Below are 27,332 nucleotides of genomic sequence, written 5' to 3' on the forward strand. Positions count from 1 at the left end.
TCCACGAAAGAACTCTACTTCACCAAATAGCAGGGATCTAAGCACCCACTCTGTCGAAATATCACTCAGATCCATTCGGTATATCAGGAACGCCATTCGAGTGAAGTTTAAACCGGTCAACCACGAGGTGAAACCCCCAAATAGTTCCAGATGGTTTGAGGCTTTGACCGGTCTTCTTTTGGGAGTATATACCATTAAAATAATGAAGGGAACTGTTCTTGTAACAGGGGGTCGTGTGCTCTGTGTTTGGTAGTTTATTCCATACGAATGCCGCTCTTTATAGGTGAATTGAAATGAACACACGAAGGGATGGTAGTTCAGCGGTGTTCGTGCCGTCGAGTGTCCAATTATAGTTCCATGCACTCGACGACCAAGCACTGCTGTCTGTGTTCGTGAACAAAGATGGCCGCCGCCACGTGTTTGGTCATACTAATGACGGCCACCCATCCGACCACTTAGAACCTTGAGGTACACGACTCCCCTGGGTGGTTGCACTGTTCGGTAGATTGTTCGACAGACGAACAATATAGCTTTAGTCTTCGGGAACTCCAAATTGTCGAACCAACTCAGTCTTTAATACGAATAGGTGGCTGGTTCTGCCACACGGTTTAACCCCGGAGTTGCCTCCAGCGCCGGTCTCAGCTCCCTCTGGGGGCATCTGGCTTTTGAAATTTCAGTTTCAGGAAGTGCAGAGTGCCACCTGGCAGGGGCGCCAATGATTGGCTGAGAACAGTCAGCTAATGCTCTCAGCCAATCAGTGACTCCTCATTCACAAAACTGGCTTGGAAAAAAACATACCTTTTTCAAGCCAGTTTTGTGAATGTGAAGTCACTGATTGACTGCTCTCAGCCAATCACCAGTGCCACTCCATGCTTCCTGTAAGTTTAATTTCAGAAGTCGGATGCAACCAGGGGAAGAGCGGAGATTGCCGCTGGAGACAACTTTGGGGTTAAACCGTTCGAGAGTGTGCTTTGTTTTGGTGTCTGGAGTGTATTTAATTAAAATGATTTGATGCAAAAAAAGTGTGATTTACTATCATATAAATATTATTTATTTCACAGTAAACTATAGAATTTGGAAAAGAGATTTATCATATTTAATTCAATTTCCCCAATTCTGGTGCCAGAAGCACCATGGAGCCCACATGAAGTAAGTAGTCAGCCCAGCTCTAGTATTCCCTCACCTAAGCCAAGCCCAGCAGTACAGGGCCGATTTCTCTCAGCCGATGAGCTAACCCCAACAGAGGAGATTTCGGGTCTCCTGGTGAAGGTGACCAGCACCCAGCGATTTGACTACTTACCATGTCAGGATGCCTGGCAATGCACTGCAGTGGTTACAGTGCTTGGAGTGTTCTTTTAAGTTCAAACAACCAGTACATACACATTTCCAATTATTCACACATAAAAATATGAAACTAGTACAGTAAGGCAAAAAAATAAAAAAAGAAAAAAATAAATAAATTTTCAAGTTATGTCGCATTTAAAATGGACTAATTTGCCCTGCAACTCATCCGTAAATATCTGAAAACGCATGCAAATGTCACTGAGGTATTGGAATCCGAGCCATGCTTCAGCAATTTAACATTACTTACGTTTTTTTAAATTCTCTCTCCTTAAGTGCTTCACCCCACATACAAATAATTACAGCAAGCAAAAATAAATTAAACTGAATTTATTTTTATTCTACTGGCTAAGCTCGATGGCACACATCTGCTTTCATGGAGAACATCAGAAAAACCCTCCTCATTGCTTTAAAACTCACATTGAAAACAGTTCTGCAGTGGTTTGCTCCCCAGCTTAGATGACAACACTTGGGTAATATCAGTTATTAATATACATGTAATATAATTTGATCAAGCCAGTAAAATAATATGAAATTAAGAAAACCAAAAAAGCAGCAATGAATTTAGCCAGCCATGCTTTTATAGAACTAATCATGAATGGGAACTATCAAGCCTTGTGCCTTGTGTTCCAGAACACAGCTGAAGACCTCTTTTGAGTATTATTTTCTTTATACTACTATGACTCTGCCCAGAGAATGTGATAACATTTTAATTCTTCGGAGAATTTGTCCATTTGTCCACCAATGTTCTGTTTTTAGAACGAGCATTACTGTGTTTAGTAGTTACTACTAAATCAGTTTTTTTAGGAAAGTAAAATCTGAAACATCCAAATGATTTAAAAAAAGTTTTTTTTCCTATTAGACTTTTTAATGAATTTAATCTATTTGATAAACTTCCCTTCTCTTTTAGTGCCCCCCCTCGCTTAATGTTCCTCTCCCCTCCCTCTTTTTTTTAGTGTCCCCCCCCTCCTGTCCCATAGTGTTCTCCCACCCCCTCCTGTCCCATAGTGTTCTCCCCCTCCACTGTCCCATAGTGTTCTTTCCCCCCCTCCACTGTCCCATAGTGTTCTTCCCCCCCCCTCCACTGTCCCATAGTGTTCTTCCCCCCCCTCCACTGTCCCATAGTGTTCTTTCCCCCCCCCCTCCACTGTCCCACAGTGTTCTTCCCCCCCCCCACTGTCCCACAGTGTTCTTCCCCCCCCCCCCACTGTCCCACAGTGTTCTTCCCCCCCCCCCCCACTGTCCCATAGTGTTCTTCCCCCCCCCTCCACTGTCCCATAGTGTTCTTACCCCCCCCCCTCCACTGTCCCATAGTGTTCTTTCCCCCCCTCTACTGTCCCATCGTGGTTTTTCCTCCCCCTCCCCTGTCCCAAAAAATGTAATTTCTATGGCGGAAATATCCACATAGCTTAACTAGAGCTGTAGGAAACCAAATGACTTGATGACTTAAAAGTAGGCAGACAATGTAATAGAGCAGCAGGAAATGCTAGCAGAATGCTTGGTTGTATAGGGAGAGGTATTAGCAGTAGAAAGAGGGAAGGGCTCATGCCATTGTACAGAGCACTGGTGAGACCTCACTTGGAGTATTGTACACAGTACTGAAGACCGTATCTTCAGAAGGATATTGATACTTTATAGAGAGTTCAGAGAAGGGCTACTAAACTGGTTCATGGATTGCAGGATAAAACTTACCAGGAAAGGTTAAAGGATCTTAACATGTATAACTTGGAGGAAAGGGGGGATATGATAGAAACATTTAAATACATAAAGGGAATCAGCACAGTAAAGGAGGAGAGTATATTTAAAAGAAGAAAAACTACCACAACAAGAGGACATAGTCTTAAATTAGAGGGGCAAAAGCTTAAAAATAATATCAGGAAGTATTACTTTACTAAGAGGGTAGTGGATGCATGGAATAGCCTTCCAGCTGAAGTGGTAGAGGTTAACACAGTAAAGGAGTTTAAGCATGCGTGGGATAGGCATAAGGCTATCCTAACTATAAGATAAGGCCAGGGACTAATGAATGTATTTAGAAAATTGGGCAGACTAGATGGGCCGAATGGAGGTTATCTGCCGTCACATTCTAGGTTTATAAACAGTAAATAATGCCTGTCAAAAATAAATAAGCAAGGAGCATAAAACAATTATAAATAGGGCTATATAGTATAAAATTATTTTAAACTAATCCCTAGTCTTGGGCACAAATGTATTTCAGTTGGTGCAAATAAATCAAATTATTTTTAACCCCTTAAGGACACATGACATGTGTGACATGTCATGATTTCCTTTTATTCCAGAAGTTTGGTCCTTAAGGGGTTAATCTGCGTCCATCTTTTCGTACATAGAGCAAAGCAAATTTAATTCTCATTTGTGCACAAGTCCACTAATCACCCAAAATAAATTTCTTGTGTTACAGGCAGTTAATGGGCAGATGGGAAGTGATCCAAAAAGAATAAACTAAGTCACGTCTGAGATGTCGGCACCCAATATATTGTCATTTTTTGAAATGATGAACATACATGAACAAAAGTAGCAAAAGATGAATGAGGGTGTGGCAGGAGGTACTCCTTTATGTAATTTGTGGATGAACAGAAATGTTTTCTTCCAATCTGAGGGTGTTAATGATAATTTAAGTTCTTGGGTCAATAGTGATGTGTATGTTGGGAGGGGGCCTGCCTTTGATAATTTTACTAGTTTATAGAATGGATAGATGTTTTTGGTAATGTTATGGGAACTACAATATTGCTCAAATTTAGAGGGGCAGTCACCTTTGTGGAAGTCCGGGATGGAACAAATGAAGTGGACCAACTTGATGTACTGAAATGATTCCAGCACAGTAGGTGTTTGTTGGTTTATTAGCATATTAAGCAGTTTAACTTCGGAGTTGGATAAAGCACATCCCAGTTTCAGATATGTAGTCAGTGTATGTATATAAGAGAGGCCAGTTCCACCCGGACCAAACAGAGTTATAGATGAATGGGTACACAGGAGAGAGGTGAGGTGAGAGCATCAGATGGTGCCTGATCAGTGCCAATGCCTTTAACATTGGAGAAATGGTAGGGTGGGTACTGGTGAATAGGGTCAGTCACGGGATAGTTAAAGTAGTATCAGTGAAAAAAGACACTTCTAGGTCAACCACTGTAAGTTGTTGCTCATGTTTGTCCAATCATGTATTCTGATAAGAATAATTGCCTGGTAATACTGCTCTAGATGTGGAAGGCCCAGACCACCATTAAATTTGTAGGTAAGTAATGTGTAAGACAATACGGGTTGTTTGTGTGCCCAAAAGAAAAGAAGAATTTTACATGAGGTCATAAATAATTTAGGAAGGGAAATGAGGAGTAATGCATCATTACCCAATTTACTCATTCTGTTTGTTTAGGAACATGCAATACCTTCATCGTCTTTGTCTTCTGAATCTTCGGAGGTTGAAGATTTGCAGACTTCATGTGATCTGTGTACACAGTCTTCAGGAGGGAGACTAACAGTATAGACCTTCTGGGTTTGCTGAATGTCCTTCACACCATCTAAAAGTCAACAAAGTACATTGTTTTAAAAGAGGTTTTCAATGACTATTTTTTTAGTGTTTTTTTTTGTAAACCATTTGTATATTCAAACAAAGAAAAATGTCAATCTTCCAGGTCAACCCCCTCCCCTTTCTCCAAAATAAATCTATGGAGTACTTCACGATCAGGAATCAAACCAACTATGATAAATATGCTTCAGAGATTTAAAGGACTGTTAGTGAGCAAGTAGAATAGTAGTAGGTGCCAGTATGAAATACCACCAACTTACCAAGTACAGTTATATTTCTCTCACAATTATAATTTTATAGGAAGTATTTTTATTTGGAATTATTTTTATATAAAACATTTGCCACATGCAAGATGTTAAATCAAAGAGTTTCACTTAAAAAAAATATAAACTACAAAGGCTATTCTGGGCACCGAAACCACTTCATATTAATTAAGTGGTTATGGAGCCTAGAATCCTTTGGCACCTTCGCACTTTTCAGTGTTAAATCATTTACTAATGGTTTAACACTTACGTAAGGGTCTGTCTGGCTCCCTTTCCTCTGTCTTCTTTCATATGTAGAAGCATTTACTTAAGCAGAAGAGATAGGCTGATAGTCAATCGATGCTTTCAGCCCACACTGGCAATGCATAGCAAGTAATACTTAAAAATTTTTGAACATTATGCCCTCAGTCCAAGAAAATGCATCTGCAAGCCAGCCAGAGGAGAGGAATTTAGAACAGTGCCTGAGTGACTCAATTTAAGTATTAAATTGTTAAAAAATGCTTTCTTTGAAGGACAGCAGGTCACTGCTGGCACCTACATTGGGAAGTAGTTGCTGTGATGTTTGGAGTGTTTTAAAACATGATTTTGGAGTGTTTTTTCTTACTTTTATTAAAAGAGTACTCTAAGCGTTTAATTTTTTTTTAGCTTAATGAAGAGAGGAAGTGTGGAGCTATAAGTATAAACAAAGTGCTTTATAGGGTAACTCCAAGCACCATGACCACTTCAGTGATTTGAAGTGGCCATGTGCCTGCAGTCTGTATGTGCAGCATTTTACTATGAAATGCTAAACCTACAGAGCTTAACCCCAGCAGCATCATTGTGGCATCATTAATCAGTCCAAAACAAGAGTTCTGGGCTGGCTATGGTTAATTCTGCTCACATTCCTATGGTCAGAACTCTCAGCCAATGTATGGCAATGAAAAAATTGCTCTGTGCAAATAGGTGCTTAGTGATAGTACAAATATAAAACAGCAGATCAAACACACGTGCAGGTATCCCAATCCTACACAGACAAATATGTGAAAAGAGAATGTGAACTTAGTGGATCATACTGCCACCACAAAGATCACTCAATGGAGCGCTAAAAATAAATTTCTTACCCCTATTGAGATGACATATATTGATCACTTTAGGGGGTAAGTAGCATAATACAATCTAAAACAAGAAAATACACATCCTGGTGCAGTATGCTTGTAAAATATGGATGGAGTGGAAAAAGATGTATATCCAACTCACATGGTAAAGAGCCTGGGGATTGGCTCAAATCACAACAGCTTGGGTATATTTGGTAATACCAGACCTTTTCCAAATATGCAGCTCACAAAATTTGTGGATAAAAAAAAGACAGAAATCCTGGTGCAAATACGTATGGATAAAGGGGTGATCACATTTAAAAATACATGAATGTGCTCACCTGGAATAGAGCCAGTTATACTAGGCTCTATGTATATATACGCCTATGTGTCTTTAAGGGAGGCACTACCCTTCTTTATGAAGATGCAGGAAGCAGTTGAAGATCCACTACCAGATATATATGGTAAAAGTAACAATTTATTAAAAAACAATTAGACAAAAATAAAAACTGTAGTATATATATATATATATATATATATATATATATATATATATACACAGATACCAAATAAAAGTCACTGAAGTGATCTTCCTTGAGGGTCCGAGACGCGTTTCGCCATGGGGCTTTTTCAGTCAGATGAATCTGCTTCCTGGATGGGCGGTATTTAAATATTGGCGCCGTCCGTCCAATTGGACGTGTTGATTTCCGGGCGACCAATCATAATGCGTATGATATAAAAGGTTTGTCTCAGAGCTGTCGGCCGTGAGTCCGGGAACTTGGAACCCGGAAATAGCGTGACGTACATCCGTTCTGGTATATTTAGCTGTCATTATCACTCGAAGCATGCTCAGTTGTTACTATGCAATCCGAGGGGCCATCTTGGTTGTGGACAATTGCTCCACAGATAAATCCGTTTTTCAAAAGTCAGATAATATATAAAAGTCCCATATTAATAATGGTATGCATAGAATGGAGGACAAGAAAAACATAGTTATACACAATAAAGTCAAACAGAATAATCATAATGTGCATATATACAGAAATCAATTAACTCTCAATGTGTGCCTGCAGTGGGAAGAGGAATACACTGAAGGCAGAAAAAGAGGATCATAATAAAATTATCATATAATAAGAGAAATTTGGCATAACACATCTAATAGTAAATGGAGTACAAAATCCTGTATGCAGTGGATAAACAATGCCAACTAATAAAAAATTAAATTAAATTAAATTAATATAAAATCCTATCGTAAAAAGTGGCAAAGCTCAAAATCATTGTTTAAGCCGTATGGTTGTAGACTATTTAAATTAAAAATCCACTTCATTTCCATTTGACCCATCTTTTTAATAGTGTCATCACCTCTCCAATTAAAACTAACTCTCTGAATCCCCATAAAAGTCATTTGATTCGGGTCGCTATTGTGTTTAATTTTAAAATGTAATGATAAACTGTGTTTGGTGTATCCATTTCTAACATTACGTACATTCATGGATTTTTAAATGTGATCACCCCTTTATCCATATGTATTTGCACCAGGATTTCGGTCTTTTTTATCCACATATTTTGTGAGCTGCATATCTGGAGAAGGTCTGGTATTACCAAAGCTGTTGTGATTTGAGCCAATCCCCAGGCTCTTTACCATGTGAGTTGGATATGCATCTTTTTCCAGTCCATCCAGATTTTACAAGCATACTGCACCATGATGTGTATTTTCTTGTATTAGATTTCATTATGCTACTTACCCCCTAAAGTGATATATATGTCATCTCAATAGGAGTAAGAAATTTATTTTTAGCGCTCCACTGAGTCATCTTTGTGGTGGCAGTATGATCCACTAAGTTCACATTCTCTTTTCACAATGTATGGCAATGGTATCTGCAGAAGCCTCAGCGCCTTGCACTCAGAGACCAAGTGAAGAAGTCAAAGTATTGCAAAAAATATGCCTAAAAGTTTTTTTTCCCTACAATAAAAGAGAAGGACGTATAGATCAACCAGTGGGATTCGTCCAAACATATTTAAAAGTCTGTTTGCTTCAAAAAAAGAAATGACTACAAGTGAAAGTAAAACATTTAAAAACTATGGCTATGAAAGAGGTAGGAAAAATTAAGAAACTAAATAAGTTTCAGCAAAACGTAGCCCCAGTAGAAAAGAAAGCACTTATGGATTTCCCAAAAAATTAAGATCTCATAATAAAACATGCATATAAAAAAAGGGGGTGGGGGGGGGGGGGGGGCGCTAGTAGTTTTAACTAAAGAGAAATATATGGAAGAGGCAACAAACTTACTCTTGGACCATACTACCTATAAGAAGATATCTTTAAACCCCACAGAACAAATTAAAGAGAAATATGATGAACATATCAAAAGAGACTTATAATGAATATTTTAACAGATGAAGAAGCCAAGTTAAAGCCTAGAACTCCAGTGTTCTACCACCTACCAAAAGTCCATAAGGATAGAAACAACCCCCAGGTAGACCTGTTATATCTGGTATGGACAATGTATAATTCTGGATATCTGCATACACTGACATCTTGCTCTAACCGATAGTAGTTAAGAATCCTGCCTGTCTTAAGGATACCATCCATGTTTTACAAACTAGCACAAAAGAAGCACATGGAAAGAAAATGATCTCCTCATCACATGTGATGTTACCTTACTATATAACATCATGCCTCATGATATAGGTATGGCGGCTATAAAACACTTAGTAAGTAAGTCAGATTGTATAAAAGAGCAAATTAAATTTATTTTAGAGGGCATTAATTTACCGGTAATCCTTACAATTATTTTTGGTTTAAGGACAGTTTTGATGCCAATTTATTTATGGACTACTTGGAAGAAAGGTGGTTTTTCAGAAGCACCCCTGGAATGCAAACTTGTTGCCTCATCAGGGTTTCATAAATGATATTAGACATGTGCAATTCGTTTTGGTCCGAATTAAAATTCGGCCGAATTTCGGACATTCGGGTGCTTCCGAATGTCCGAATAGCTGAATTTCCGAAGTCCCGAAATTACCGAAGTGCAGTAGTGCCGAATTGCTGAAGTTCTGAGGTGTCAAAGTGCCGAAGTTCAGTATTGCCGAAGTACTAATATACTTACCCAGCGAAAGAAGAATGTTACACTGTAATTTGACTCATAACACTCTGATTGGTTACTTAATCCACCAGAGTGTTACGAGTCAAATTACACAGCATGGGAAAATTCCAAAGAACTTTTCCACGCTGTGTAAAATGACACAGAGCACTCTGATTGGTGGATTTCAAGCCAACCAATCAAGAGTGCTGTGACAGGTGAATGTAGAGACTTACCCATCAGTCTCTTCATTTACCTGTCAGAGCACTCTGATTGGATGGCTAAAACCCACCAATCAGAGTGCTCTGAGCCTAATTGCAGGGCGGGGCAAGCCTTTATAAGCCTTCCCCCGCCCTGCAGAGCTCAGTCTGCAGTCTGCGCGGAGCCCTCCATGGGTGAAGATGGATTATTTTTTTAATTGAGTCGGTTATTATGGATTTTTATTTGGCCTTTTTTGGGGCTGAAAAAATAAGATTTTAGAAGAAAGAAAACATCGAATGGTAAGTTTATTTTTATTAGGTGGGGATTGTTCCACCTCAAGTTCTTCAAACCAGAGCAGGACATTGCTCTGTGTGACGCAAGTAGGATATTTTCCTCCATCGATACCAATTGTTTGTATATACTATACCATTGGATTTCCTAATTTGTCTTTTTTCACATATACCTACTCCATCCTGAAAACAAGCTCCAGAGACCCTCCACTTATATCCATAGACGGGGATTATTCCGTCCAGGCCTTCATAATAGAGATGAGACAACTCTAAAATGTGTGAGTGCACTTTTGCCCATTTGTACTCCCTTCACAAACATCTACTGTACTGCACCATAATCTGTTTCTTGCTTTGTACTTATAGATTCATATACTAAGAATATCATCTGTATCGTATGTATATATAATCTTAAGCGTTGATCACCTCCTGTCTTTTATCTTTACTATCCACTTCTCAAGGGTGGAGAGAACCCCTTGTTGGTGATTGGCTGCTAATTATAGATATTGAGCACTGATACTCACCAGTTTTTACAGTTACCGTGGAGGAATGTTCAAGTGCATTCCTCCAACAATTCCTGCAACAAATCTGATGCAGATTTGTTGTTCAGTCATTTTGAATGCTCACTCAATGGCGTCTAGCACCCTGACTGACGGATACTGTGAAATCGTCATTGTTCACGCATGTGCATTACAGTCCACTCTCCTTGGCTGCTAGGTTACACCGATGTCGCGCAAAAAGCTTTTGCCATATTAACAATGGTTAGACTTTTTCCGGACAGACATCTTATACGTCTACACGGTTGTATTTATCCTCTCTGTTTAAGGTTACTGTTCCACCCAGCCATAGGAAAGTATAGTTTTGTGTATAGCTCCACCTACCTTTTATTTATTGGGCCAATAAGTGACACATTTATCTTTCATTGTGGACGATTTTAGTGTTTATTTATATGGCACCAATAAAATATAGAGCGCTTAATACAAATAAGATTATGACAAACTTACCACTGAAAGGTTAGTTTTAAGTATCTACTAAATAAGCATGATATGGGTTGTATATGTCCTTTAGATAGAATAATGCATACAGATGCTAACGGACTTGTATGATAATCTATGGTTCAAAAATACCAGAAAACTGAATCTGACAATCCGATATTTCAGACAACTTGAATTAAATTATAAAAAAAGATGAAACTATCCCGAGGAAGGATGAGCACTTCACACAGAATCAAGTTTGGAAGTAAAGAGAAACACGTCAACTTTAACAAAATTGTCTTGATTAATATCCACAAAGAGATGACAAGAGAAGAGTTCTTAGAGTCCACTTAATCCTCATGGTAAAGTAAAAGCTGGCAGCTCAATGATCTCTGAGATTTTTCAATCTGCTATTTTTCTCTGAATGCGTTTAAATAATTTCAGAGATAAAGAGACAAATGAGTAAATGACTTCATTGACTTAAGTTTGTAAGACAGCTTACATTTGAAAACAAACATAAAACAAGTAAATAAAATAAAAAAGTATTGGCCTTTTGGCTCACTACACAGGTCCTTTAAGGACTGAGCGCGCACGCGCGTGCGTGTCAAGAAAAATCAAACTACTATTTAATATACTGTAAAGTCACATGGATTGTCCATATTGATTTAATTATTTCTGCAGACATTATGTAAACATAAAAATGGACATTATGTGAGGCACCGAGCTAGCAGAATGAGAAGATGAGACATGAACAAATCAATATGGTGGTGGTGTTTTGCAACACAGACTCAACAACTCTTTATGAAGAAACGAAGCCCTACAATACATAAAGAAAAATGCCATGAAGATATTTAAAGCAAACTAATTTGCATTCATGTAAAACTGTAAGAGTACTTGGATTTGTTGTTTTACCCCTTAAGGACCAAACTTCTGGAATAAAAAGGGAATCATGACATGTCACACATGTTATGTGTCCTTAAGGGGTTAAACATGGAGTTAAAATATTGCAATGTATTAAACAGGAAAGGGAAAAATTTGGCCATCACCCATTTTTCATTTGTAGTTCTATTATTCTAGCTTTGAAATGCTCAATTTATCAGTCCAGGAACATCCTGTCTCGTCTGCACAATGTTTTCTTTGAATCATCAATCCCCATTATTGTCCTAAAAACTTGTCATTTCTGTGAACAATTTGATCTGCTTATATGCCAAAATTAGTTTCTTTTATGGTTGCTTTTTAAGCATAATATGACAAGTCAGACAAATGATGAAAGATACATGTCAGGAAGAACGGATGGCAACCTTCGACTATGTGCTACATAGTCAATGTTCAGGGGTGTTTTCTCAATCACTGTTCTTCTATACATAACTCACTTGTGTATCAGACATGACGTCTTATTTAAACTTCACGCTGAAATAGATTATACTGAAGCCAGCATCGCTGATAAAATTAAACAGTTTGCAGGAAATGGAAATAAACACTCTTCTAAACAAAAATAATTCTCTCTTAATCTATGTGTTTAGATATAAGCACACATTACATTTATATTATATATTTTCAGTTGAATATACGATCACCTTGTGAGCATTCTGTCGGAGATGGTGCTATTGCCCCATCATCTTCCTCTGCAATGCACGTTGATGCCTTTTCAGACAGGAGAGGGGAGACTGGCAAGCTGGGAGTAGGTGGATCCTCACGGGGATATAATCTTGCTAGGACTTTTGATACAAACACTAATGATAAAAAAAAAAAAAAGTATTGTTAAGGAAACTACTGTAAGAAAAAAATATTTGGAATAAAGTTGGTTTAAATGGAAAATAAAAAAAGCACACACACAAAAAAAACCCCACCCAAAATAGTATTCCCAATTTGTAGAGATTTATTTGACCTGTGTAAAGAAATAGAACTGAATCCCTCAGATGAATATGCCAACTGTTAACCTAAATCTCTTGCTGAGAGGAACAAGTAGTTTGAGTTTCCAGACTCCTTAACATTAACCACCATGCTCTTGATGCAATTACAGCAAAATGGAAACGTCAATAAAATGACTAATTGCACTCAACAGTTTGGCATAGAGTTGATGTCTACAGGGTCTTGCTGAGCCAACTAGCATGTTTAGGTCAATCTCTTGAAATGAATTGTGACATGCAAGAATATGCTATTCAAAAGTATGTTGATCCTGGTGGTCTCAACGGTGGTTCCTCTAAACTAGACAATGAAAATGGTTATAACTATTCTCATTCGTTTTTAAACACATTCTACAATGTTTATGTTAAGCTTACAACATGTTGAATTACTATCTTTACCTTTTCTTATATTAAAGGACCACTCTAGGCACCCAGACCACTTCAGCTTAATGAAGTGGTCTGGGTGCCAGGTCCAGCTAGGGTTAACTAATTGTTTTATAAACATAGCAGTTTCAGAGAAACTGCTATGTTTATCAATTAGTTAAGCCTTCCCCTTTTTCCTCTAGTGGCTGTCTCACTGACAGCCACTAGAGGCGCTTGCGTGATTCTCACTGTGAAAATCACAGTGAGAGCACGCAAGCGTCCATAGGAAAGCATTATGAATGCTTTCCTATGTGACCGGCTGAATGCGCGCGCAGCTCTTGCCGCGCGTGCGCATTCAGCCGACGGGGAGGAGAAGAGGCGGATCGGAGGAGGAGAGCTCTCCGCCCAGCGCTGGAAAAAGGTAAGATTTAACCCCTTTCCCCTTTCCAGATCTGGGCGGGAGGGGGTCCCTGAGGGTGGGGGCACCCTCAGGGCACTCTAGTGCCAGGAAAACGAGTATGCTTTCCTGGCACTAGAGTGGTCCTTTAATATGCATTAGAGCCATGGTATATGCTGGCACTATATAAATAATAATAATAAAATCAAGGATATTTTATGTTACAGGACTGAGCAGCTCCCCGTGCTATACTACCGCCTATAATGCATGGAGAAAAAAAATTGGACAAGTGTGAAAAAAAAAAAAATAAACTTTTACAAAATGAAACAATATTCCTGGTTTTTCCACTGTATTACAAAAGAACGGAATTCCCAGTATCATTATCCTGTTAATTGAATTGGAGTAAGAAAGGCACATCTGAATGAATAGTCACTATGGCATGGAATAAGGTCAAGTGGCCCACATTATATTGTCACAGGAGAGTCCCATTTTGTAAACACAAAGTTGTTCAAATGAATGGCAATATTAACAATTCCTTCTCCACAGTCACTTATTACAGATTTCGACCCATAAAAGATCTTGCAAATTAACAAATAGCCTGTCTGAAATATCTCAATGCATTTTCTATGGAAATTTATGGAGAAGCAAAAATAGGTTTTCCATTCATTCACATCTTAGCTAAATTGTTGATCTCCCCGGGCAGCTGGTGACATTTAACGCTCTCACTGCTTATTTACAACTCCTGTAAAAGGGTATTTAGAAAGTACTGGAATTTGCAAATGTTTTGTTGCCTCCGAAACAAGGTACATAAAAAAAAATAAAATAATAAAAAAAAGAAAGAGAAAGAAAGAAATGCAAACATTAACATGGATGATATAAAAGGTGACAGATTAAAAAATAGAATATCAAGACACAGTTTAAGTTTCAGTTGATAAATCAGGGGGGAAAAAATATCATACAAAATGATCGTTTTCTACTTTAGGTACTTTTTTTTTTCTGAGTGATTTACTTATTAAACTGGAGATATTTCACCTTGCAAAAATGTCATCATTGTCTATGTATTTCTAATAATAAACATAATCAGTTCTGATGTAACTGCTAAAACTAATCCCAAACGTTAATTTTCATATAGTTGCAAATATCAAATATTATTAGAATCATATATTTAAATCAAAGCCACCCTGGTTTGAGTAGGAGACCCCTCTCATACACAAGACACTAAATACTTCGAAAATTAACTTTAAAAGCGGCACTATCATGCCAAACTTACCTTTCTTTAATCGATTCCTCTGCTCTCCCTCTCTCAAGATCTGTTCTTCATTTCTTCCTGTCTGCTCTAGTTTTCTTTAAAAATTAAGACAAAGTAGGGACTATTTGTCTTATGGAGGTTTCCTACGCTTGAAACTCCAATCCTACTCCGATCCTATTCGTGCCGCGGCTGCATCTTGCATCCGCTTAGTAGATAACTCCCTAATTCCCATGGTAGAGCTATCTACCAAAAGGCTGAACGACCTAAACTGGTCTTTCAGCCAAATTTACTAATACTAAGTAAAGATTACTTGGGGGGAGGGAGGGAACCTATTGTTCTCCGCCTCCGGCCCCCACCCCTGAGCAGCAGGTTGGAGCCCTAAAAAACAATGGGGGGGGGGGACGGGGCCTATTGTCCTCCCTCCTCGCCCCCACCCCTGAGCGCTGGGTGGGGGCCCTAAATGAGGGAGCTCTTGGAGGAGAGGTCTTCCCACTAGGAGCTGGATCCATGTGAGGTACCCAGGCGGGTTACCAGGTGGTCCGCCACAAGGCCCATAGTCTGTGGGCAGGAGGCTAGCTGTTATGCCTCTCCAGCAGGCTGTGGCACGGGAGCTTCCGTGACATACTCTAACTGAGAAATATCTTCCACATGAAAAATTATTGCAGTGGATCATTCGATAGATTTCAACATAGTTTCTATGACTTTGTAATCCAAGCCTTTATGCCTTAAAAAAAAAAAAATCAGTCTTTCAGAAGCCAGGCAGTCAATTGGAATGGTTCTGGAGTTTGTACTGGAACCATCTTGACACCACAATCTTTATTGAAGAGAAAAACATTCAATGTGTTCAATGTGACAGCTTCAAAAGGTCTGTAAACCAAGCCATCCACTGCCAAAAATTGCATTATCCTGCCTGTTTGATTTGCATTATTTTTCATAGAACATGTGTTAAACTGTTTTTAAAGTTTTATTGCTATAAAGTTACCAGCAGCTATTCCCCAGTGTGCTGCTCAGGCTAATGAGGAAGCAATGGGTGGCTTTGATTGGCTGAGAATATCAGCTGACTGCTTTCAACCTATCACAGTGCCTATTGCAGGTATGGATTGGTACGGCAAGAAGAAAATGTGTTCTCTTTCTTATCCACGGCTCCAGTGGGGGAAGAGTTATGGGAAGTTACGGATTTAAAACGGAATAGAGGGACAATGTCAGACTACTTCAGACACTAAAACCAATTAAAAGAGATGAAATGAATATGGTGTCCCTTTTTCTGATAGAATAGCAGCATCTCAAACATTGTTCGAGCAAATGTGTGCTGAAGAAACCACAATATGAAAGCATTATTTCTGATTGACATATGCAAATGACAGAGCTTAAACCAATGACTGGCAGACAAAATGAAGCCTCTCAGTTGCAAGAAGAGATAAATGCAGCTTGTGCGATTTTAATTTTTATTAGTCCTGAGAAATGCTGAATGATCTAGTTAAAAATAAACAAAAAGAAAACCAACAAATATACAGGATAATCATCTAGTAAAAGTGACCTTTAGATTTCGTACAAGACAAGGAAATATGTCAAGTTGAAAGAAACATTTAATGTGCTTGGTAAATGGCTGTCAAAACCTTGTATAATAAAAGTGTTCTACGTTTCTGCAATGATGGGTAACATATACTGATGCCAACAGAAGGCTAACATTGTATTACAATTACATCGGTTCTTCACCTTTAAAGTCACCATGAGGGACAGCAGTGTAGAAATTGCAATGGATCTTTGTACATATTACAAATTCTATTTTTTTTTTGCATCACATCTTCCATTAGCCAACAGCTCACGTGTTTGTGTTTTCGCTATTTGACATACAATATCTACAGAATAAATTGTACTTTTATTCCCTGTGGACAATTTAAAAATGATTAAATAGTGACACATATGACAAACATCACAGTCTAAATTATGTTGCTCGGAACTGACAGCCAAATCTGGTTACTCGTGTAACCATCAAACCTGTCACTACAGTTATTAGCTTAGTAGTGACAGGTGCATTAGAGGAGAAAGATCTTTGAGTTTGGCATGCTTTTTTCATCCACCTGGAAGTATCACAGACATCGCGTTAATTACATCTAATTTATTTACTTGCATAAGTTACTTCCAATTTAGATCAAATTGGAAAGTTAATGTCTGTAAGTTTTTGTCAGTAAAACAAAAGTTATTTCTGCTTGAGCCTATAATTTGTAATCTGGACGATATGTCAATGTATCAATGGGAAAATGTGTGTCTCCGTTTTACATTTTGGTCTCATGCTATTTATGTTTGGCTATCTAACTTGTAATAGAAGGAAAATGCAGATGAAGTTCATTTATGATGAGCAGGAGGACTGGCTGATGAAGTCTACAAGCACTTTCAAAAAATGTAAATAATAATGTTTGTGAAGACATCCCGAGTTTATGAGAAACAATGTTTGGGGAGAAGCATACTGGACATAGAACCACATCTGAATAATTTTAAAGTTGGACCATAGACCCAGATAGCTGAAGAACTTGGTGGCTTAGATTGAGACCAATCTGAGGCATGTTCAAGAATCTATAGAAAGCGGTTGTAAGGTGGGTGTTTAAAGATTAGGAAGATGAGTATAATGAGGTGGTTATACCGTGGCAGGTGGTTGGAGGGAGTGATTATAGGTGTGCATGAATAATGGATAGTTTAATGCCTAGATCCAATGCTCGGTAACAAGGTTAAGACTTATCGTTTAATAAATCATTAAAATATCGTGGTTAATAAAGAATGTGCAAGAAATTAGTATTTACAGAACAAAATTGGGAGGGGGAGGGGGGGTATTTCCCTCCAAAATATAAGAAAAAGAAATATGCAACAGACATAAAATTACAGATTATGAATAATAAATAAAGTATATACACACAAAAAAATCTGGGGGGGGGGGCGGAGCCTAACCAGCGAGCTGGATGGACGTGCTCTGCTAGAGCTCCCGCGACACGAACCCTAAATCTGCGTATTAACAGGGCTGCAGAGCCCCAAACCTCATTGGGTAACCCTGCCGGAACCGAACGATGCCGCACTCGACACCCGGGATGACCGGGCACCGCCACGGCAAGCTGAGGCCTACCACGGGAGGCGGATAGGAAGGACGGCCGCTTTCCCTCCGATCGCAACCAGCTACATGCGAAGATGACACACTCCCCCCCCCCTATGGACCGGCGGGGGATATCCCAGTCCCCGCCAGACGGAGAACCTCATGACCTGCGCCCTCAGACCAAGCCCGCGAACCCCTTAAGCAAGGCAGGCTTTGGGGCCTCCAAGATGGCGGACAAGCGTGACCTAACAAAACACACTGAGCAGCAACTACCTAGTCTGGGCACAGACATAACTAAGAAAGACTCAATTGACATACTTTTTGATGTCTTCTGGGCTAAGCTAATGGCACTCTTACAGCCAACTGAACCATGCAAAACCAAGCACGTGAGACACGCGGAACCAGTTGAGGGGAGACCAAGGAAACTCCCACGAGACGACTTGGCACCCCTAACTACACCACCCCGAATCCGGGGGCCCCACCACGCCGGAAGCATCGGAGGTGAAACACCAAAGGGCGCATCCACGCCAGCAGACAGGTAATCCCCACAGAGATGCTGTCGCTGAACACACCGCACACCTTCCTGGGCCGAAGGCCCCCCAGAGAAAACCTCCACGGCACCAGCCACACCGCCGGAAGCCCAACCGTCGCAGGCGACGGCGAAACACCCGAGCTCTCCAAGGCACCCAACAGAGGGTAGACCCGGCCTCAACTATGAGACACCGTGTCTGTGGCCTGCAGGTGCTGGCCTTCATACCGGCCTGGGGCTGGAGTGCTCCCTCCTTATACCAACGACCTACCGAACTCCTGCCGACTCGACCAGCTCGAGACACCAACCTCCCCAGCAGGGGCATCGGCTGACAGATGGCCTGCCGGCCCACAGCCCCACTCCACGCCACCTACAGCCAAGAACACATTGGGGCACAGCTTGGACTGTCCGTGCGGTTTCCGTTAATTGAGCCCCCACCGAGCAACCACGTTTATTCTGCGGTCTTCTGGAACAGAGCGCATGGGATTGGCTTCGGAGGGTTGGTGGGTAACCAAGCCTGTACCTCAACATGTTTACCAAACTCTACTGGCTACCCATGCCGGGACATTGCTTCCTAGACAACTATGTCAGCTACCAGTGAATTTCATTGGACTCAATCGCTTAACACTCTACCTGTCTTTTTCCCTACACCAGTTTTAGCGTGAAAGCAGTAAGCCCTTACTACAGCATTATACAGTTACCTACTGACGGTATACTATGGATGCAATAGATGGTTTAATAGTTTAAACGTTCAATGTTGATCTAGTCTACCCTATACCTCACACCTTGACCGCAACGATCTCCTAGCCACATAGCATGTTATGCAGTAGGGTTAGCCTGCACTACCACGATGTCATAGAAACTACATGTCCTGTGTTCAACAGAACATACTGCGCTTTAGACGAGCCCACGACACCTAGTGAGATACCACGACACTTGATACAATGAAAAGACCGTTCCTGTTAGATTGCATCTTAACACTACTTGTTTAACCCCTTAAGGACCAAACTTCTGGAATAAAAGGGAATCATGACGTGTCACACATGTCATGTGTCCTTAAGGGGTATTATATATTCTTCTGTTAAAAGTCTTATAAAAATAAAAAATGAGGCACTCATATTTCGGAAATGTAAATAGCACTGTTACCGCTGTATTAACCCTTATCTCTTGTGGAATACCCTTGCATTTCCCTTTCTTTATTCTGTACCCTTCATATATGCCTCAATAAAATAAAGATTGACAAAAAAAAAAAATCTTGGTCTAGATTAATATCCTTTTAGGAGGATCTTAGGTAATCTGGAATAAACTATAGCTGACATACAATTGATTGTCTCACTGTTGCTATAGTGTCGGATTGCCTATAATGATCCTAAATTGCTGTGTGCCAACTACCTGAGAGTATAGGGAAATGAAGTGTCCACCAAAATGTCTAACCGTTACATTGTACAGTGCTACGGAATCTGATGGTGCTATATAAATAATAAAATAATAATAACTGCTTATAAATCTAAATACATGAAACAGAATTACTCTGGTACCTTAGAGCAACATTGTATCACAGAGTAAACTTTATCCAAGGAGGGAAAACCTTCACTAAACAGTGTTTTTCCTAAGCAGTCTACCAACCATTGAACACAATCAAAGTAATGGGTCTGCGAGGTGTAGGTATTTGCAGAACCAAGATATAAATACACAAGAGAAAAAGGTTAGTAGTCCATGCTAACAAGTAATTCTATGCTTTCGAGAGCACCTCACCTTATGTCAAAAAAGCTCAATCTAGCGGTCACCCCACTGAAGTCGCCAGTAATCAAGAAAACAATATTTGAGATGAATTCTAATGGAGACATAGATGAACATATTAACTCAGTGAGAAGATCACAGTAAAATTTCCTCAAAACCAATGGTGATCACAAACAGATTGTTTAGAACCTATACGGAGAACATGTGTAGCTGAAGGAGATAGCACATCTAATTAGAGCCCACAGAGACTGTTCTGCTTACGGTCAAGAAGCTTGAGAAGACCAGAGCCCTTGTCACTGGTGAGAAAGAGTGGCCAAGCCAATCCTTACCACTGGGTATAGTGGTGGGTAAATATTTCTACCTGATGCTGCCATCTTCCTTCTTTAGCACCTGGTGCTTCATTTGCCAGGAGCCCTCGTCAATGCTGTACTCTCACGCATGCGCAAGAGTACAGGACTAGCAATATTTGAGGATCCCGTGAGATCCTCCATACAGGTTGTCTTACAATGAGCAATATAATACCACTAGCAACGGCTGGGTTAAATAACAAGACTTGACAGAGGTAGCTCCGTCGCTTGTCAAGTGTTGAAAAAAGACATAAGGCAAAGCAGTTCCTACTTTGCCTTATGTATTTTAGGAGAAAGATCAAAAAAGAAAGAATGTATTAGAATGGAGGAAGAGAAGAAGAACAAATTGAAGCAAGGCAAGTTTAAAATGGAAGACCTGCTTTAAATAATTCTGCATGGTGTTGAGAACTATGAATTGGGCATCCTTTAGAAATTTATTTGGTTGAGAAAAGTAGTAGAGTAGTGAAATGCCTAAAAGAGTTACTCCAACCACCACAACGACTACTTTTAGAAGGGACCATGGTGGTAAGAGTCTGTGCAGCATTTCAGCTTGAAACTATCTATGAAAAGCTATTGCTTGGTCCGAGCGAAGCCCTAACTGGTATCAGTTGTTGGAGTGAAAGACAGCGCTGGGATCTTTACCAGGTATTGGATTCCAGGTAATTAAAACACTTTATTTTTGCAGGTTTTACTGAAGAATGTGAGGGGGGGCGGGGCGGAACTTATAAGAGGTGCCAATAGGGATTTATTTTTTTCCAATGGTTACTACTGTGTAGTATTTGCATTGTTGTGGCTAAGGTTACCAGAAGAGTAAAGTGTGCTGCTGTAGGAATACATCACTATCTATGCTACGTAGGTGGATTGACAAAATGAGTAATTCAAGTTTTGTAGTGAAAAGGATCAGAGACTTCCCAAACAAGCAACACCATATAAGATGGATAGAGAGAACAGGGTTGTGGCTACATAGAAAGGATGTGAAAGGAAGCTATGGTAGAGGTTGGTTAATGATGAGGGGAGTGTGGGTTGTTTGGCCTATATTGGTTTCCAAACAGATCAACTGCAATTAAACCCACTTAGCCAATATTGAAAGGGAGACTGGATGTTTCATCCTGTAGAAGTAGTGGAAATTCAATAACTGTGGAATTTGGGAGATGGTATGGTAGACAAGTGTTACCTAGTTTCCAGGTACCATATTTTTCGCTCCATAAGACGCACTTTTTTCCCCCTCAAAAGTGAGGGGAAATGTCTGTGCGTCTTATGGAGCGAATATGAAGCTTTACTTACCTGTCTTGCAGCGTTGGCCGGCAGCACAGGGCGCACCGCGGTAGTGGAACTTGAATTTCATGTTCCGGTTTCCGGCGGGACTGAAAGGAAGTGCGCACAAGCTGAGTGCGCACTTCCTTTCAGTCCCGCCGGAAACCGGAACATGAAATTCAAGTTCCACTACCGCGGTGCGCCCTGTGCTGCCGGCCAACGCTGCAAGACAGGTAAGTAATTATAGGACAAGGGGAGGGGGACAGTATGGGAGGGGGATAAAGTCTATGGGGAGGGGGAGGGGGATGAAGTCTATGGGGAGGGGGAGGGGGATGAAGTCTATGGGGAGGGGGGGTGGAAGTCTGTGGGGAGGGGGGGGTGGAAGTCTGTGGGGGGGGGTGGAAGTCTGTGGGGAGGGGGGGGTGGAAGTCTGTGGGGAGGGGGGGGTGGAAGTCTGTGGGGAGGGGGGGTGGAAGTCTGTGGGGAGGGGGGAGATGAAGTCTGTGGGGAGGGGGGAGATGAAGTCTGTGGGGAGGGGGGAGATGAAGTCTGTGGGGAGGGGGGGAGATGAAGTCTGTGGGGAGGGGGGGAGATGAAGTCTGTGGGGAGGGGGGGAGATGAAGTCTGTGGGGAGGGGGGAGATGAAGTCTGTGGGGAGGGGGGGAGATGAAGTCTGTGGGGAGGGGGGGAGATGAAGTCTGTGGGGAGGGGGGGAGATGAAGTCTGTGGGGAGGGGGGGAGATGAAGTCTGTGGGGAGGGGGGGAGATGAAGTCTATGGGGTGGGGGGGAGATGAAGTCTATGGGGAGGGGGGGAGATGAAGTCTATGGGGAGGGGGTGGATGAAGTCTATGGGAGAGAGGAGAAGACTATGGAAGGGGGGGGGACACTATGGGACAGGGGAGAAAAAAAATATTCTGTACAAACTGTCCCATAGTAAGAAACACTATGGGACAGTTTGTTCAGAATATTTTTTTTCTGGGTTTCTTCCTCTAAAAACTAGGTGCGTCTTATGGTGAGGTGCGTCTTATGGAGCGAAAAATACGGTATGTTAATACTTACAATAAATTCATGAAAGTGATTTTAGATAAGGTATGAAAGGTTTTAGTTTACGCAAAAGGAGAGTGCACAACAAAAGCATTATCTACACAATTTCTGTAAATCTGTCTGTCGCAGTTAGCCAGTCAATATTGTGTTTGGACTACAGTGGGACCTCGGTTTACAAACGCCTCGGTTAACATCATTTTCGTTTTACAAATGAAAATCCATTGAAAATAATGCCTCTGTTTACAAAAATTTTTTGCAATACAAAGCAAGTTTCCCCAGGATGCATTGCACCTGGGAGGGTTATAGCACTGCCGCCTGCATGCTGGAGCCTGTGGGTAGCACGTGGTGTCGAGTGTGGAGGTGTTGGAGCGGCTTTTGCATCGACTTTTTGAGCCATTCTGGAAATTGTTTGCAGGTGTTTTGGGACTTTTTGGTGCATTTCTCAAGCTGTGCAAAGGTAGGGAGCCGAGCTTCGTCGTTTGCATGCCTTTTTATTGTGTGTTCTGCATTGTGGGTTGGTTTCCACGCAAGCTCATTTTGACTTTTTTTCTGCCCTCCAGAACGGATTAATTGGTTTTCAATGCATTCCTATGGGAAACCGCGTTTTGGTTTACAAATTGTTTACAATAAGAAACGTCCTGGAGAACGCATTAAATTTGTAAACCGAGGTTCCACTGTATATTACATTCCCTTATGTTACGAAAAGATGAGCTCCTAAATGTTTTCTGCAAGGGTTTATTATGTGCTAGTACAGACACATGCATTTACTTCTAAGATATAGACTGTGCTGGTAAACATGTTCTTAAAGACTTTCGGTCATTGAAACCTCAACTGCCTTGATCTCCAGCATTTCTCCACCAAACTTTCCTTTTACCCACCTCAAATCTAACTTGGCCTAACTCTGCAACCTCACTCTACAACTCAACTCTCTCCTCTCAACTGGACATCATGACACCACCTACAATTAAACGAATTTAATTAAGCGCCCCCAATTACAACCTGGCACACCAAGCTTACCTCCAAAAATGTGTAGAACTGCTGAACGCTGCTGGAGAAAGTTTCACTTTGCATCTGACTTCCTCCACTATAAATTTAAGCTGCGCTCCTTTAGCCTGGCTCTTTCCGCTGCAAAAGTCAATTACTTTAACACCCTCATAAGTACACTGTCCCATCAACCCAAACACCTATTTCACACTTTTGATGCTCTTCTTCGCCCTTTTACTCCCCCTCCTTCTACCACCTTGTCCGCCACAAACTTTGCATCTCACGTCACTGATACGATCTCTACAATCAGAGAAGAGATCTTTAAGTTCTCTCCTTTCCCTACCAATACATCACCCAACCCCACTCCCTCCACCATTCTACACTCATTTGCACCTGCTACAGCAGAAGAGGTTTCTGCTCTGCTCCAGTCCTCCCACCCCACCACCGGTTCCCGTGATCCTATCCCTTCATATCTCATCCGCACTTTGTCTCCCTCTTTTGCTCTTCCTCTCACTAATATTTTCAATCTATACCGCCTCCCTTGGTAAACTCATCAGCTCCTTTGGCTTCCATTATCATTTCTATGCACATGACACGCAAATCTACCTGCCCTCTCCTGATCTATCTACGTCCATCTTGACTCGTATCTCTGACTGCCTCTCTGCGATTTCCAACTGGATGGTTGCACACTTCCTAAAACTCAACCTGTCCAAAACAGAACTTATGGTCTTTCCTCCCTCAAGTGTTACCAATTCCGTGTCTGTCTCCCTCAAAGTCAACGGCGCTACCATCACCTCGCAGGCTCGCTGCCTGGGTGTTCTTTTTGACTACAATCTCTCCTTCTCCCCTCATGTCCAATCAATTGCCAAATCCTGTCGCTCCCATCTCAAAAACATAGTGCACATCCGCCCCTATTTAACACTGGATGCGGCTAAGGTGCAGGTCCATGCTGTTGTTCACTCTCGCCTTGACTACTGCAATCTCCTTCTCAGTGGTCTTACATGTTCCCAGATTGCACCGCTGCAATCTATAATGAATGCGGCGGCGAGGCTCATTTTCCTGTCCACTCGCACCTCCCCGCTCTGTCTCTCCCTGCATTGGCTTTCAGTTAGATATAGGGCTCAATTTAAAATTCTGGTACTTGCTTACAAGTCCCTACATAATGCTGCTCCAAACCACCTATCCTCCCTAATACACAAATATGCCCCGTCGAGGCCCCTACGCTCTACCAAAGACCTACGTCTATCCTCTGTCTGTACTCCCACCTCTAATGCTCGCCACCAAGACTTTTCCAGGGCTGCGCCCTTTTCTGTGGAACTCCCATCCCTTCTCCGTAAGAATTTCACCCAGTCTTCACTCATTAAAAAAATCATTGAAAACTCACTTCTTCAAGAAATCATATGAATTAAACGGTTAGCAGGTTTTCATCCCCCACCCTCCATGACTCCTCAGTGAATACTTTTGTAACAACCTACTTCATACTGCTACTTTTACCCTTTGTGTCACTATACCCCACTCCCTCTAGAAAGTAAGCTCATTGAACAGGGCCCTCCACCCCTGTTGTTCCTGTACGTCCAGATGTCTGGTTACAATTACATGTCTGTTAGTCCACCCATTGTACAACGCTACGGAATCTGATGGTGCTATATAAATAATAATAATTGTATAAACTTACCTGCTGTAGTGGTTATGGCGGCAGAAGTGGCCTGGCGTTATCCCAGTGTAATCTGCAAAGCCATTGTAGCATTGTTTGTTACTTATTTAAATCCCACTGGGTACCATCGCTGCTTCCAGTCTCCTCATAGCTAGCAAGGGCAGATGATAATCTTATTTAGTACAGCTACTCATTCATTGGCTGAGATCACTTAGCTAACTGTCTCAGGAAATGAATGAACACCTACACCGTCATCTAGCTTCTCCTGGTCAAGAAGGATGAAAGCAGCAGGACACCAAATATACAATATCTTATTGGTGAGCACTGAATCCAATGAATATGGTTGCATCATCATGTGTGTGATGAGGCCGAATGTGAAGAACTTTGAAAATCCAAGATTTTAAGTGAGAAATCTCTTCTAGAGGTGTGGTTTGGCAAAAAACATAAACACTGCTGTGTCCTTGGAGTTTTTCCCATTGCGAGACAAAAGTGACTTAATTCTGGTAAAGTCGTTTTGGTGCCTATAATGCCCCTACAACAGGACATCACGTTTTAGACACAAATTTTATAGGCTTTTTAAAAAGTGGGTAAATTATAACAATCCAATCAAAAAACAGCAATTTTCTTTCCTAGCCATTTAACATTATATATATATATATATATATATATATACACATACACATACATACATACACACACACACAATCCAGATAATAACAAAATATGTAATATGCAAACTTGTTTGGCCACATGAACAAAATATAAAAACAGCACAAGACATTACAAAATGTGGTCCATATAGACAATGCGAGGCCACAATGCCCATACAGACACGTGTTATACCTTCTCGCTTAGCAGCTGGCTTCATAGTGACCATGTGGCGGGCAGCCCGGGGTCCCTGTATGATAACACGGGTCTCCCTGCATTACTTTACATGATCCCCAACTAGCAGACACTCACTACCTGAATGTCAATATCCTCCTACTCACAAACAGTCACTGGGGAGTGTTCAAGGCCACCAATCAGCTCCCTCTTACAGAGTGCAATGGCTGAGAACTGCACCCAATGGCAGAAAAGTCCTCCGGTAAGACGACCTTCCTTTAATGGCAGTCTGAACTGGATGTACAATATATATGCGCATGCGCCGATGCTCCAGCCCGCGCATGCGCTTATTGTTCGAATCTTAAAGCAGTGAGAGCGTTTTAGCAAGCTTCTGACAGCTGCTGCTTGGAACCGTATTGGGAATGTGTGGAGCATGCTAGGCAGCATGCAATCTAACATACATGCATGGGACAATCCGAGGGCTCACTACTGAACTTCTAACCAACCAGCCAAACTGCCCCGAACTTTACACATCAGTCCTTATTATTCCAGTTGGGACGTTCTAAATTAATAATGCATTAGAATGTCAGCCCTGAGGAAGGTAAGGCGCATTTTGTTGAATTAAATAAAGTGTACTCCACGTTATATCACATAATTGTACTCACTATTTTTATTTCTCCAAGAAAAAGGTGTTTTTATTCCCCGTAGTTATTGTGCAATAATATGTATCTGTGTATTACATATAGTATCAATTAGCTGTCATTAGATAATTAACTTGTCTTTCTACAAAAACATGCGTGTGACTCTTGCATAATATAGTGAACATTATAATAATGATGTTTTCTCTTAATGGGTTCTGGCTGTTAATAGATTTGGCAGCCCGGCTTTGATGAGGTATAAATAGTCCAGACCTATGTCCTATATACAGGATAAACAGTCTTCAGACTTCAACTCCCAACATCCTACGGTAGTCCGGCTGTGTCAGTTTTAGTCAAGAATTAGTTATGAGCTCCTGTCCTTGATCCACTGTCAGTATGCATGTGAAAGGTTTATAATATAGGAATATAAAACAGAGAATAAGACAAACCTATCTATATTCAGCAGAAAAACACAACCTCTTTAACCCCTTAAGGACACATGACATGATGTGTGACATGTCATGATTCCCTTTTATTCCAGAAGTTTTGGTCCTTAAGGGGTTAATATGT

The 27,332-nt window shown here is 40.9% G+C and overlaps 1 protein-coding gene across 1 annotated transcript in view; it reads right to left on the reverse strand.

Annotated features, from left to right (window-relative positions):
* Positions 1-26,278, reverse strand: part of ERICH1 (glutamate rich 1) — a 50,319-nt gene extending 24,041 nt beyond the window's left edge. Inside the window, exons 1-3 of the mRNA XM_063442900.1 lie at positions 26,146-26,278; positions 12,329-12,484; positions 4,737-4,868 (exon numbers count right to left, since the gene is read on the reverse strand). Of these exons, the coding sequence (XP_063298970.1) occupies positions 4,737-4,868; positions 12,329-12,484; positions 26,146-26,179 (322 nt within the window). The 5' untranslated portion in view covers positions 26,180-26,278. The remainder of the gene's footprint in view (positions 1-4,736; positions 4,869-12,328; positions 12,485-26,145) is intronic.
* Positions 26,279-27,332: the final 1,054 nt, after the last annotated feature.

Source organism: Pelobates fuscus, chromosome 2 (assembly GCF_036172605.1).
Source record: "Pelobates fuscus isolate aPelFus1 chromosome 2, aPelFus1.pri, whole genome shotgun sequence".
In the NCBI taxonomy this organism is placed as follows: domain Eukaryota; kingdom Metazoa; phylum Chordata; class Amphibia; order Anura; family Pelobatidae; genus Pelobates; species Pelobates fuscus.